This window comes from Cuculus canorus, chromosome 23 (genome assembly GCF_017976375.1).
Source record: "Cuculus canorus isolate bCucCan1 chromosome 23, bCucCan1.pri, whole genome shotgun sequence".
In the NCBI taxonomy this organism is placed as follows: Eukaryota; Metazoa; Chordata; class Aves; order Cuculiformes; family Cuculidae; genus Cuculus; species Cuculus canorus.
Genome location: NC_071423.1, coordinates 2,344,848 through 2,359,556, shown reverse-complemented (window position 1 = coordinate 2,359,556; position 14,709 = coordinate 2,344,848). Strand labels below are relative to the sequence as shown.

Genomic DNA, 14,709 nt, shown 5'->3' with positions numbered 1-14,709 from the left:
ACACAGCAGACAATGCTCTACATCATTTCTCTTTCACCAGGAGCCTTCTCCTGCAGCTTCTGGCTTGGTGTGGATGCAGAGCATCACCTGCGTGACACCCGGTGCCAGGTGTCAGCGTTTGGCTCAGCCCCATAAAGCCACCACTTTCCTGCAGCAAAACCCGTTGAGCAAACAGCCCTGATGTGGCTAAACATCAGTCTTCCCTGTGTGGGGGGGTTTCTTGTTTCTCCTTTTCCTCACCAGATAAATACTTGCAGTTTATGTGAGGGTTTTTGAGTCTCTGAGTGATTTTTAAGGGCACGTGGTTAAAAATGTGGCTGGTACCTGGTGCTGGAGGAGCAAGATGTTTGGTTTCACTCAGGTTTCTGCTCCTGAGCAGATACCTAAAGGGAAAACTATGGTGTGGGGTGTTGTGCCAAGTGGAAATCTCCTTTGCTGTTCCTAATACAGCTGTTTGCAGCTGGAGCCTTTGCAGCATTGGATATATTTGAGCTGAGACTGAACTCTTTTGTGGGGAGAGGTACAGGTAATCAATCCTTTATTTCCGCGTAGGAGCTGCCAAGGGGGAAGGTGCTCAGTCAGGCGTGTTGTTTGTCTATGGCAATTTAAAGCAAAGCAAGTTTACACCCCAATCAAACACATTTAATTTGCCAAATCATTGCAACATGGCAGGAAAAAGAATTGCATTTGCTAGGGGAAACAACGTACCAGGCAATCTGTTGGGAGTTGGGGTGACATCAGGCATCCCTGAGCAGATGTGTTCTATTAAAAGGAAGGGGTTTAGCTCACCGTTGGCCCTGACGTAGCCGGGAAAGAGGGCTGTGACTCAGGGAGGGTGTGCTGGGAACCGGCAAGAGGAACAGGCACGGTTTTCTGGGCACCCAGCAACCCTGCAACCATGCCAGGTCAGCTCAGCTCTAACACTAACCTTGATTTTCCTGGTCTTTCCAAAGGTGACGGGAAAAAAGGGCTGAGAATGAGGCTTTGCCCACATGCGGAGATGATTCCAGACGAGAACACTGGGAAGGGAAGGTCCAGGACTCAGTTGTTCCAGGATGTGAGAGCACTCTTCTGGTTTATATTAATCCATTTAACCCTATATCTCTGTTATCCTGACAAAAAAAGCATCCTGTTTCTAGGCTAAAGCAAACCACAGCCTTGTGCATTTAATGTCCCCGTGCAGGCGAGCCCTGGGGCTTGCAGGGACAAACCCACCCCTGGGCTCCTTTCAGCTGGAGGGGGTTTTTCCTATGGCAGAAGGAAACCATAATATTCTGAATAAAGGCAAAGTCTTTCAAAGTTTTTTTTTTTTTCCCTTTCTGTTAATTAGTTGAGTCTTCAAAGAGGCTGAGATTGTGTTAAAACAAGAAATGCTCTGCAGCCACCAACTAAATGAGGTGGGCACAACCGTATCCCCCAGGGAACCAGGCGTAACTTTAAATACAGTTTTATTTCAGGTTTGCTATTGATGCACAAACAGCAGAGATCGAGGTTTAGTATACATGGTATACACAAAGCAGCCAGTACAATCGGCATCTCCGTCCTCTTGCTGCACACTCAGCAAAAGAAGAAATCCCTCCTGCCCCATCCTTTCCCTCCTCGTCAACAAGGATGACAGTATCTTAGTGGCTTGGAAACTGCCTGTGGGGTGGCAAGACACAAGGGCGGCTCCTTGGAGCTCTGTCCCCAAACGACAGCGTGGTGGGCTTGGCTAGGCAGGAAAACCCTCTGAAACTGGATGATACTCTCATGGGAATGGAGACCTGGAAGGGATTTCCTAGAACATTTAAATCTTGTCCCCTGCTGCGCAGAGCAACCACAACATCTGCTCCTGGCTCTGTGGAGCAGTGTGGAGACTCAAAATATTATTGTGCTCAAAGAGGCGTTGCATAAAACCAGGGAGGATGGGTTTGCTGAGCTGGTGGAAAGGTCTAGTGAGGAAACCCTTGTGCTACTGCAGACCTGTTTCTTGTGACCTTTCTTGCCTTGCCCACAGCTGGAGACCTTTTGGAGCAGACCGAAGGGCACAAGGAAAGGTTTCCACACTACACCTGCATGGGACTGAGTGAGCAAGGGAAGCTCCAAGCCTCAAGACAGCATCTTCTGCCAACCCATAATTGGTGTCTCATCCCTTTCTGCCACTCCAAATAAGAGCGTAGCTCAGCCCAGAGTCTCTGCCTTGCTGACAGTCCCAGCTTCTTAATCAAGAGGGACCTTCATCAGTGGAAAAACAAAAAGTGAAATGGTTCTTGACGGTAGGATCTCAGCAAGAGACCTAAATGATGAAGGGCAGTAGAAGGTTGTTGGGGAGAGAGTGGTGCAAGAGCTACAACAGCTTCCGACCACCGCTTGGCACCATGCTTTGTAATCAGAGGTGCCCAATGAACCCTTGTACCAAACCCTGGAGGGGGAAGCTGGCTGCAGATGCTCTGCATCAGCAAGAGGCTCAACCCCCTACTCTTCCCCTGTGCACCTGAACCCCAATAAGTCCCTTTCCCCTGGGAAAAGCCGAGACCCAAATTCATCTTGTGCTCCCGCAACTCAAAAGCGATGCTGGGAACGTCATCCCAGCTCCACCAAAGTTCAGCTCAGGATATCCCAGGGGGCTTAACGCAGAGGAAATACCATAGAATGGTTTGAGTTGGAAGGGACCCTTAAAGATCATCTAATTCCACCCCCTTGCCATGGCGGGGACACCTCCCACTGGATCAGGCTGCTCAAAGAACCCAACCTGGCCCAAAGCTAGAGAGCGGTGGGATGTCTGAGCACAGCGTACTCAGCAGCGAGCACTGTGTCCAGAGCAGAGTGAAGTACCGGCGATTCATGGGGCTGCATCTGACCCCGTGTGGCACCGCGCCGTGGTACTACAGTACAGTTGCTTCTTATTGTTTTGGAACGACAGCAAATATCAGATCCGTAGTGATCCCTTTTAGCCCTGAAAAACTCCAGGCAGGTGATTTACTTCTTGTCCTGGACCAGGGTGTGAAGGAGCATCCAGCTACGCACTGGATGCCGGCACAGCACCATCCCAAAGCACCATAGGAAAACCTCAACCAGGTGAGAGCCCACGGGGAATAACACCATCCCCACCACACAAGGTTTACATCCATCAAGGCAGGAGGAAGGAGGTTAAAAAACAACAGAGTTAAGCACCATAAAATCTACACTGGTCAGGTCATAAACATGAGGAGAAAACGAAAATAAAGCCACCACCTTCCAGCCTGGTCCAGCGACGCTGCTGGGCTCTCCAGGCTGCAAAGTCATTGGAGGCATCAGACCCAACACCTCATCGCACCGGTGGCTGGACAGTAAATTTGCTGTGGTTGCATTGGTGAATGCTTTTGGTCCCATTTAACGCGAGCGTTGGGGGAGTCTGGGAGGGGCAGAGGTAGGGTTGGCCCTTGGAAGACCAGGGAGGCTTCGACTGTGCAATTTAGAGGCATCTCCCTGCCCATCCTCGGATCTATTCCAGGCAGCCATCCTCTTGTTTCCTCCTCAACTCCCAAGCTCCACCAGCCGGTGTCCGTGTCATTTGGCAGCTTCGAGGTAGATGTTCGTTTCCGCTCTGTCTCTGAGCGACCTGGTCTGTAAAATCCCTCTCTCCCGGGTGTGTGGGGCGTGCGTGCTCTGTCCCCACACCCAGGTCCCTTTTTTTTTCCCCCCTTTTCTTTCCCCCACCCTGTTTGATATGTGCTATGGACATCCCCTCTCCCAGCCCCTGGCTGCTGCTCGGCCGCATACAGCCTGAGGGACACCATGCCTTTCCTCGGAGACACCTCTTGACCTGCTCAGCATGGCCTCAAGGTGCAAAAATCCAGCTCCTGCGGCTTCCTCCGAAAATTGCAACTTTCCCGGGGCAGCGAGCGCCCGGCTGGGACCGTGCACTTCAGTGCTCGTCTCTTGAAACCCTGACCGCAGCTCTTGGAGCAAGGAGACCATGGTCCAGCTTCCCACACCGGGCAGGGCTCCCCGCAGAGCCGGACATCTGCCGGGCGCTGTGCCGCATCGCACTCGGCGGCTGGCTGGCCGTAGGAGTCGCGACAAGCTACTGACCGCTTCTGCAAGCCATCGCCACAGGTGACGGAGCAAGCCTCCCAGCCACCTGCCGCCCACTTGTAGGAGGGACGTTTGTAGCTCGGTCTCCCACTGTCCAAGCGGTTGGACAGGCTGAGGACACTGTTGTTGAGGTCTGGTGGGGTCTTGCCCTCCTTCTTGTAGGGGAACTTGTCCTCTTTGCTTTCCTTGGGGAGGTAGAAGGAGTAGCGTACCCGAGGAGGGGTCATCTTCCCCACAGAGAGCACCTCCAAAGTCAAGGGTTCCTGGATGGGCTTGAAGGCTTGGAGGCTCTCAACAGCGGTGCCGGTGCCGCTGTACCGCAGGACGCTGCCCTTCACCATCAGGTCCCTCTCCACGGCCGAGACAATGAAGTGGCCGTTCAGCAGGTACTTGCCCTGCCCGTTCTTCAGTGCTAGGTAGTTGTCGTCGCTGATCAGCCCTTTGTAGCCCCGTTGCCTGATGTCGATGTTAGAGGCGCCCGCAGGGATGACCACCACGAAGTTGTAGCCATGCCTGTAAGAGAAGAGCAAGCGGGGCAGGCTATCAGGCAGGGACCATCTAGCTAGGACATGGCCCAACGCTTTGCAGACAGAGCCCTGAGGTCTTCCTACTGCTACTGTTATCTCCTACCCATGAAGATCGCTTTGAACCTCCTCCCTCCCTATGCTGAATTTTGTCTAGGCTGAGGTCACAGACATGAGAAGATGCTTCAGCTCCTCTGGCTCAACAGCACAAATGTACTGGAGATAACTCCATCAGCAGAAGCTGATAGCGCGTTAGGGGTGTCCGGTTTCTCCTTCAGAGCTAGCTCAGGTACACAGAGTGATGTATGCTAACACCAGGACACTTCGCTCAGGATGGACTTAGCCCCCACCACCATCTCCATGACCTTCCTGCATCCACCTCAAACAGCAGAGCTAGGAAAGAAGGAAGAGCACGTGGTCATCTAACACTTACATGGGTTTGGTGAACAACCCTGAGACCTTCTTGCAGCTCTTGTTGTCTCCTCCGCACACGCTGCATTTGTCGAACTTCTTCTTGGAGCCCAGCTTCCCGTCACAGCCCGCTTTGATGCATTTGCCCTGGACGCAGATTGAGGTGGAGTCTGGGGAGCAAGGGGTGCCATCCACGACCTGCACGAGGGTGAGCAAAGCAGCTGCTTCATTTCCTTGTGCCACACACAAACCCCACAACTGCGGCTGTCCAGCTCGGGGCTACCTGAATCCATCCACCAGGTCCTGAGGAGGTGCCAGCAGGCACCGAGTCACCCTTTGCTCAAGCTCTGCGTTGCAGTTGGGATTTTTAGGGTCTCTGAGAAGAGACCGCATCCCTTTTCTGCTACAACTACTTAATTTTCTGCCCTTTCCATTGCACCGGGGGATGGGCTGCGCTGGGGACACCGCTAACACCGCCCCACTCAGTTCCATGTGTGGCCACCTGCCCTGTCCGGCACGTGCGTCACTTCCCCAGCGCTGTAATTATTATCCTCTATTTCAGAACTATCCCAGAGGTACCATTACAAACGCAGAGGAAGACTTTTCACGGACCAACTCCAGCCCTGAAATAAATCAGCGGACACGTACGTGCTGATTCATACCCTCCTACGACCTCATCTAACATCAGCTTTCCACCCGGCAATGAAAATGCATTCATTTCCAAGGGCAATGGAGTCATCCTACAGCCCGGATGCTGGGGTTCCCTCACCAACCTTGGGTGCCAGCACGTAGAAGTAGCCGGTGCCGTTAGCCCGGCAGATGAGCTTGCATTTATCCCGGGGTGAGACACCGGAGTATTTGGGGACCCAGGAGACGGAGGCGGTGAGGCGGTTGGTGCTGTGGCTGTAGCCGTTGAAAGCTTCACACTGCTCCTCACGGAAGCTCTTCCCTGGCACTGGAAAAAAAAAAATGGGGACATACATGGGATTGGGGACCAGGCTGTGCCTCCAGCACTCTTTTTGCAGAGTTGTTACAGGTCATGTACTCAGCCACGAGGAGGATGAGCTCCAGCCCCTCACCTGCAGCAGAGCAGGGCTCCAGGTTGCAGGAGCGGTACTTGACACGGATGCCCTCGCAGTAGGAGCCCCCGTTGGCAGGCACCGGGTTGGTGCACTCCCGCTTGGCCAGCTGCACCCCACCGCCGCACGTCCGCGAGCACTGCCCATAGGGCGCCCACTTTGCCCAGCCACCGTCCACCTGTGGGAATCAGAAGAGTCGTGGAATCGTTAAGGTTGGAAAAGACTAAGATCATCCAGTCCAACCACCACTTCAACTCTACCGTGCCGACTAAGCCATGTCCTGAAGAGCCACATCCTACACTGTTTTTGAACCCCTGCAGGGATGGAGACTCCACCACTGCCCTGGGCAGCCTCTGCCAGGGCTTCACCACTCTTTTGATAAAGAAATTTTTCCTAATATCCAATCTAAACCTCCCCTGGTGCAACCTGAGGCTATTTCCTCTCATTCTATCGCTTGTTACTTGGGAGAAGAGCCCAACATCCACCTTGCTCCAACCTCCTTTCAGGGAGTTGTAGAGGGCGATACAGCAGGGTGAGATGCTGCATCCCCTTCATGGCTGGCTCCATCTCGAGCTGGAGATCTCCAGACTTGGAGCCATCCCATCACAAGCAAAACCTCTGCTGCCTGCCCCGAAATGATGAAGTGGAGCAGCGGTATCCATCCCTCCTTGACAAATACGCAATATCCAAGGGACATCCATCTCTTTTCACATCAGTGTTCCACGACCGCGTTCCCCAGCGCCAGAAGGCAGGGGATTGCTCAGCCAGGAGCGCGTGGAGTGGTTTTGGGGCTCGCGGCACAGGTACTCACCCTGTACTTACTGATGTTATGCCTCTCAACGCAGGCACCCTTCAAGCAGAAGCGTCCCTCGCCGCAGCTGGTGCCGTCCGCCCAGGGGAAGTGCCGGGTCTGGCAGACGATCTGCCCGCGCGCCTTGCCCGTGCACCAGAGCTTGGCGCAGTACTGCATGTACGGGCAGGGCTTGGAGCCCACGCCGAAGGCCAGCTCACACTGCTGGTTCAGGCTGTAGCTCGTCCCCGGCAGGTCTTCGGGCAGCGGGATGGGCTTGGCCGGCTGGTCCAGCAAGCAGTCTCCTGCGGGAGCAGAGATTGGGGGGTCTACTGGGTGCCTGGGGAGTTGTAGGGACCGGCACAGGGATGGAAAACAGGGATGGCTGCTGGTCATTTGGCCAAAGCTATCCCAGCTGTGTGCCACCAGCAGGAACAGGTCCTACCCCAGGGATGCCCTCAATGTTGGCCACATCCAAGACCCAAGAGATGCCGTCCCTTGGCAGAGCCATACTGGCAGCCTCGGGATAGACTTTATGGACACCCTGGCACTGAGGAAACCTGGCTGGTGCAGAGCCACCGCCAAACTCTTCATGTTCTTCTAGTTTGTTCATAGAGTTGCTCTACAGCCTGTCAGCCTCTCCCAGTAACCAGCCTCAGGGACAGATCCTGCTCCTGCTGGGTAGGGACACGGGTAAGAGGGTGAGGGATACAGGAGGGCTCACCGTGGCCGCTGTCGAGGAAGTCTGTGATGATGGCAGCACTGCAGGCTGACCAGGGGTTGGCGCGGTCGATCTGGATGAGGGTGGGGGACATCATGTGGTTGGTCTTCAGCCGGCCAAAGACCTCCTCGCAGGCCTTCACATTGTCATGGGGCATGTTGAAGACATGGCCTGGGGGGAAATAAAGAGAGGCAGCCATGAATAATCCCCCTAGGAATGAAGATTAGGGCCCCCACATCTTCTTGCAATGGGGGAAACTGAGGCACAGAGTGGGGCAGACCCTTGCAAGGACTGCAAAGGCTGTGTGCAGCCCAGGAGGCACCCAGGGAAGGATGATGCTTGCACACCCCCCACACGCAGACACCGAGAGCTTGCAGGACCAGCACACACGAGCCACCCTGCCGGTGGCACCCCTGAGCCAGCATGCTCTGTGACGCCCTGTCCAGTGGAAAAGAAGGAAAAGGAAGTTGTAAAGAGAAGGAGATTCAGTGCTCACCCACCTCCACCCATCCTCCTCCTCTTGCTGAGCACCACAAGTGTCTCTGGAGGTAGGTGTGCCCTCTGCCTATTATTTCAGGACTCCTGAATCCTGGAAACCCGGCTGAGGTAGCAACCACAACAGCAAAGCTGTCTCAGCAGCTCTTTCCCACCCGGCTCGGGGGGGGTCTCACACCCCAAGGTGGAGTTTCCCCATCATCGGATACCGGTTGTCGTCTGATCTTCCGGAGGCGGAAACAAGGGTTACTTTGAACCTCGCCAGCTCCTGGCATTCCTCCCAGGAAGGATGGAGGAAGGATGGAGGAAGGAAGGATGAGGAGAGCAGGGAGACTTACCCAGCTCGTGGGCGGTGGTGAAAGCCGAGGGCAGCCCATCGTCCTCGATGACGGAGCAGCTGCGCTTGGGGTCACACATGGTGCCCACGTCTGCCATCCCCAGCGTGTCGCAGGTGGTGGCGCCGCACAGGTCCTGCAAGGCACAGAGGCACGGGGTGAGTCCCAGGGCCAGGATGGGCATCACGGATCTCATCCTTATCCCCATCCCTGGTGTCCCACGGGGAGCTGATCCAAGGCTGCTGGGGGCAGGCAACCCAGAAGGATGGGGACCACACCAGGCTGTGTGGAGACAGGAAACCTCACCCTGACAAGGACCAGGCTGCAAGGACGTGTTTTCATTTAACCCTGGCACCAGGAATGCTTTTTGTGCGTAGCATCCTCTTGTGCTTCCAGCAACAAACGGCTCCTCTGGCCAGGGTGGAGCTGGTTTTGGCACAGAGGCGTCAGCCTGGCTCCGTTCCTCAATGCGAGCTCAAGGACCAGAGACGGGTGAGTGTACAGGAAGGCACCTGGCCTTGGGCTCACAGCTGAGCCTTTTCTCAACCTCATTTCTCAACTTCTTCCTAAGAACAAGAAGCCCCTGGACCGCATCCAGCTGTTCCCAAGGCTAAGGGAAATGCTCCTGACTCACCAAGACAATTTGCAACTATCCCTTGAGGAGCAACCAAGGAGGAGGAACCAGCCCAGCCTTCCACCCCCAAGAGAAGGACTTGCTGGACCTCACATAGATACAGCTGGGACAGAGGATGGAAAGGGTTCCATCGTAGGTACATCTGCCCATCTTCAGCATCCAAAGGTGCTCGTGCCAATAAAAAGTCCCTGTTAGAAGACGCACCACCGCTGCAGCCTGGCTTTGTCCTCGGATGCCCCCTTCCCCTGCTGGAGTCTCTGGGTGCCTTGGGAGGGCTGGAGCATCATCCCTGTGCCTCGGTGCTGTCCCAGCCGGGCTGGGAGCCGCAGGGGAGCCCACGCAGGGGGCAGGGAGCAGCTTTCCACATGAAAAGAAAACGTAAAGGACCCTCGGGGCGCTCCCATGCTATAAATAAGTGTGATTCATGCTGAGCGCTCGCCCGGCCAAAGCGCCTGGGTTGCTCGAAATCTCATACGAGCGGCTCTGCCAACATTTCCAGTGAGGTTTCCAAGCCGAAGGCATTCCCGCGCAGGCAGGTTCAGCCGTGAGTAAATAACAGTCCCGATGACTTCAGAGAGCCCTGGCCAGGGCTGAGATGGCTTTAACAGGAGACTTGTGGCTACAAACTCTGGAGGCACAGACGAGACCGTGATCTCTGGAGAGGTGAGGAGGAGAAACGCCTGGGTTTGGGTCAGCTATCGTGGCTGGTGGAAAATCCCATCGCACGACCAGGTTCAGCTCTATGCTCTGTGACAGTTTTCCTTGTTGGCTGGGACCCTGACACATCCCTGATCCCACCGTGCATCGATGCTGACAGGAACGAGGAGGTGGCAACTCTGCATCCCTGGTAGCAGGGTCATCACCAGCAAGCACAGCGCGAGTAGAGGGGCTGACATGTCCCAGAGCAGTGTTCCCTGTCCCAAAATGCCCCCAAGAGCCAGTGCCATCGCCACGCTGAGCTAACCCAGGGATGCAACTTGCCCAAGCCCTCCTGCCCATCCTCTCCCCCGTGGCAGCCCCAGCGCTGGGGGTTTGGGGTGAAGGTGGGGTGCGGGAGGAGGACACAACATCACAAGGAAGAGGCGGCCGCTCGCGGCTCTTTGAAGAGTTTCCTGGCTGGCGCGGCAAGCTTTTGGCTCCCAGCCCAACACCTGCACTGACACACTGACCCACTTCTTGCTCTGAACCTCGCCTGCCGGCTGCGGGGATACACGAAGGAGTGGCTCTTAACAGGGTTTTCCCCAACACCACAGCCACAGCCTCCCGGGGGTAACATCTCCGGGCTCCAATGAGGGGTTCTGACCCCACAAACCCACCTTCTCCTGCCTTGCTGGGGGTCTGGCCAGCCCAGGAGGGAGGCAATGCAAGGATGGAGCTACAGAGTGGACGAGAGAGAAATGCAAGAGGTTTAAGGTGGGAAAGCAGCAGGCAAAGGCCCAGCTCTGCCTTCGCGTGGTGTGCTCACAGCCACCAATATCCCCCGCTGCCAGCCCAAAGGCAGGGAGGCTGCTTGGTGCCCAAGAAGCTGCAAGAAACCTGCTACCTGCACCACCAGGGCCTTCCTGCCAGCCTGGCCTTCAGCTGTGTGCACTTCCAAAGCTCCTCTTCCTCCTCTCACCAACTTCTTGAGATGTTCTGCAGGTCAGTTGGGTGCAGGTCAGTTGTGGCTATTGCTTTAATTTGCCTGCTCGGAGACTGGGTCGTAAGCGCTCTCATAGCCCTGGAGGCTTCCCGTGTGTGTCCAAAGCAATCCCAAAAGCTGAGCCTTGAGCTACGGAGCATGGATTTCCAAACTCCCCGCTTGCACGCTGGGCTGCAACCAGATGTTTCTTGGTGTGATGTCCCTTTAAGTTTACAGCAGGCTGAAGATGTTCCGCTGGTGGGACATCGGGGTTCAGGATGGGTGGGAAGCACGGCTGAGCCCTTCGCCATGGCTTGTGATGCTGTTTCCAAGAGGCAGGAGCGTAGCCGAAGGCTCGATGCTCTGCAGGACCCTCCAACAAGCACCAGCTCAAGGAGGAAGGTGAAGATCTTGTGGCTTTGGTTGTTGGTAGATCTGCGCCCACCATCTGAGCAGGACCAAGCTCCCCAAAGGCAAATCCACAGTCCAGCACGACCGATGTCGGGAGGGAGCAAAGCCGAGCGGGAAAGGACAGCCCCATTCATCAGCGACTCGTTGACACGACTGGAAATTGCCTATCAACCGGGCTTGAGATGAAATTTAAGTCAGGGGCTTATGTAACAGCTTTTTGGCAGGGAGATAAGCTCCAAGGTGTCAGGGGACCACAGATGGATGCACTCAAGGAAGGCAGATGTCTCCTCGATCGTGTGCCTTTGCATCGAGCTTGCTTTGGGAGTTCAGGAATGGATGGTTTAGCAATGTGTAAAAAATGCAGCCCGGCTGTGATCTGCAGCTTTCGAATCGCTGCGACCGAATCCATCCCACGTGCGGCTGCAGTGACCTCACTGGGTTTCTACCAGAGATGGAGCTGGCTCATCCCCGCAGGGGTGTCAGCAGGCATCCTTCTCTTTGCAGCCACCCCGTGCAGGCAGGAGCAGCTCCAGCAGGCTGGGGTTCAACCCTGCCTGTGCTCCAGAGAGGATTTACAGCCGAGGACACAGTCCCTGCCCGGGACGGAGGGAACAGAATAGGCGGGATGAGGTCTCACATGTCCTGCACAGCATCACTCCTGGTCCAAGCCAGCACCAGGCAGCGCTGACCCCGGACGAGGGGCAGATCAGAGCTGGATGCTGGATCCTTCCCACCCGCACGTGTCTGACCTGGAAAAATGTTCTGGGAATGGTTTCCCTGCTGTTGAGGGGAGTTCCTGACCTGTCCCTAATCCAAAGACATCTGGGCAGGGACTGGGGAAGGAGAAAACACAAGCTGCTCTTGCTGCCAAGCCTCCTGCAGCCGGGGGAAACGTGACTGTCCCCTTCAAACGGGGCTCATCCTTCTCCCCTCCTGTCAGCAATCCGGGGGCACGGGCTGCAACACCCCAGCCAGGCATCACACCGACCCCAACGCTGAGACAGGAGCACAGGGAAGAGGAGAAGTATGTCACAGAATCGTAGAATGGAAGAGACCTCAAAGCCCATCCAGTCCCACTCCCTCTGCCATGGGCAGGGACACCTCCCACTGGATCAGGGGCTCCAAGCCCCATCCAACCTGGCCTTGAACCCCTCCAGGGATGGGGCAGCCCCCACTGCTCTGGGCACCCTGGGCCAGGACCTCCCCACCCTCACTGGGAAGAATTTCTTCCGTCTGGTGGAGGCTCTGGGAGCACTGTCACCACTGCGGCATCAACCAGTTTATCAGGATGGGAGGATGGGGAGATCATGCTGGCACAGCGGTCACCCCACATTGCCAAACTGCCTTTGGCTTCCCCCCACCAAGGGCTGCAAGCACTGCCTGTGTCTCTGCTGCTTTGCCTCCAGCCCTGAGCGGGGTCCACGCGGAGCAGTGAGCGCGTGGAGGAGAACTCCAGGTTCTCAGGAGGACCATAAACCAGAGGAAGTGGGGAGAGGTTTTGCTCCTTGGCAGGTGGCACTGTGAGCTGTTCCCGAACTGGGGAGGGGGAATTGGGGCCACGCTCTGCACTTCTGGGCTCAGCCCCACGTTGTTTGAGGTGGTGGCTGCTGTGTGACAGAGCTGTGGGGCACTCACGGATGATGCTGCAGGTTTCTGCTCATGGGGAGAACCTGCCTCTACGCACCTCCTGGCCTCACTTACCCCCTGGCAGGGCTTTCTCCAGGCTGCTGGCCAAACCCTGCCCAGAGGACGGTGAGGACAGCCTCAAGCGGGCTTGCTCCATGCCTCTTCTCCTCCTTCCCTGGCATCTGAGGGTGGAGGGTCCCTTGGGAAAGGGGGATCGGCTGCAAGCGCAGCCTCCTCCAACGCACACCAGAGGTTGGGTACAGGTGTCAGGGGACCTTAGCACGGTGCAGCGCTCCTTGGAATTGGGGACAGCACCTTCGGGTCATCCCCCCTGCACCCACCTGCTTGGTGAAGAGGATGGCGGTGTCCCAGTACTCGGGGTGTTTGTCGCTGACTTTGTTCCATTTCTTCTGCCAGGCGCAGAAGTTGCGGAGGGTGAGGGCGGCGTTGCCCGTGACCTTTGGCCCTTTGTCATCTTGCCCGATGAGGAGGAACTTGACCACGGAGATCTGGATGGGGTTACGGATGCTGGGGTGCTTGTAGAGCCGTGCGGCCGTGGCCATGAGCGTCAGTAGGTAATGCTGGAGGTCATCGCCGTGGAACTTCACCATCGACTCATCGGCCACCACTAAGGTCTCCACGTAACGCGGGACCGAGGCGAAACGTTTGGCTCGACCCCTTTTCCCCCCAAATCTCCCCCGATACTTGTCCAGCGCCTGCAGGACCCCAGGGGTGAGCGCGGAACCCACCGCGCACCGCGATGCTCCAGCCTCGACGGGGCGGCCGGGGCTGCGGCGCCGCAGGCGGTGGGGACCCCCCGAGCCCCCCGACAGCGGGATGATGGTGTACTCGGCCCCCCGGTACCCGAAAGCCCCCCGGAGCCCCCCGCAAAGGCTGAGGGCGGCGAAGGATTCCCTATCGCCGTTGACATCCCCCGAATAAAAGCAGTGGCGGAGGGCGGGGAGGGGGCGACTCGAGCCGGGGGGGACCCCCAAATAGTGGGAGGCGAAAGCGGGGGCGATGAAGTGGGAGTCGGGGGAAAGGTGGAGGTAGAAATCTTCCCCGAAAGCCGAGAGCTGGAAAACCACCGCTTGCCCTCCCGGAGGGGGATTTTCCTCGAAGTAAGGGCGGCCGTTGATGTCGGGGTCCAAGCGGAGGGGGGTGACCAGCTCGGTGTCGCCTTGGGGACCCCCCGAGGGCAGGCTCAGCCCCGGGGAGCCCAACAGCAGCAGCGGCAGCAGCGGCAGCATCCTCCGAGGGGCTCAGACCGGCGGCATCGCGGGAGCCGGGGACGGGGCAGAGCAGCACCCGGCCCCCCCCTTCCTCCTCCTCCTCCTCCTCCTCCTCTGTCCGAAGCTCCGCGGAGGCTGGAGGGGAGCGCACTGCCCCGCGGGTACCCGGTGCGCAGGGCTGGAGGGGTTTATATGGGGCGGGAGCGGAGCGGGGGGGCGGCGGGGCGAGGCCGGGCTCTGCAGCAGCCACTCCGGAGCGGGGGGACGGGAGGAGAGCGGCTGCCACCGCCCCCGGGTGGGACCGCCATGGGGGGAGCCGGACAGCCCTCTCCTGGGGGCCTGGGGGGGTGGGATGCTGCCTATCCCAAGGGATGCGACCCTCTGCTGGGCTCCATCCCGATGGGTGCTGCTCAAAGGGGGAGGATGGAGCTCTGTGGGATCCCCCCCCGGGATGGCACCGCGATGGGGGAGGATGATACCCTCCTCCTGGGGTCCCGGGATGGGGACCCTGCATCCCCTCGAGGGATGTGCCCCTCTGTTGGGCTCCATCCTGATGGGTGCTGCTCAAAGAGGGAGGATGGAGCTCTGTCTGGGGCTGCCAGCGCAATGGGGGGGTGATGGAGAGGCGAGGAGGAGATGGGGGACCCTCATCCCGGGGTCCTGGGAAAGGGTTCTTGCAGCCCTCCCAGGGATGCGCCCCTCTATTGGGCTCCATCCTGCTGGGTCTTGCTCAGGGGGAGGATGGAGCTCTGTGGTCCCGCGGTTCCACCGCCC

At 57.4% G+C, this 14,709-nt stretch overlaps 1 protein-coding gene across 1 annotated transcript; it reads right to left on the bottom strand.

Moving 5' to 3' along the window:
* Positions 1-1,906: 1,906 nt before the first annotated feature.
* ADAMTS15 (ADAM metallopeptidase with thrombospondin type 1 motif 15) lies at positions 1,907-14,088 on the bottom strand. The gene is made up of 8 exons (XM_054087085.1): positions 13,045-14,088; positions 8,415-8,547; positions 7,585-7,752; positions 6,882-7,165; positions 6,071-6,248; positions 5,765-5,946; positions 5,014-5,189; positions 1,907-4,569 (listed from the first exon to the last, which is right to left on the bottom strand). Exons 1-8 carry the CDS (start codon positions 13,951-13,953, stop codon positions 3,789-3,791), a joined length of 2,811 nt encoding a protein of 936 aa, XP_053943060.1. The 5' UTR covers positions 13,954-14,088; the 3' UTR covers positions 1,907-3,788.
* Between the last annotated feature and the right edge of the window lie 621 nt (positions 14,089-14,709).

Excerpts from the sequence above, each read along its gene's own strand:
- ADAMTS15 (XM_054087085.1), bottom strand. The coding sequence starts at position 13,953 with ATGCTGCCGCTGCTGCCGCTGCTGCTGTTGGGCTCCCCGGGGCTGAGC. Across the intron at positions 7,166-7,584 it reads CTTCCTCGACAGCGGCCACG|GAGACTGCTTGCTGGACCAG; the intron begins GTGAGCCCTCCT and ends CTGCTCCCGCAG. Across the intron at positions 5,190-5,764 it reads TCTACGTGCTGGCACCCAAG|GTCGTGGATGGCACCCCTTG; the intron begins GTTGGTGAGGGA and ends ACCCTCGTGCAG.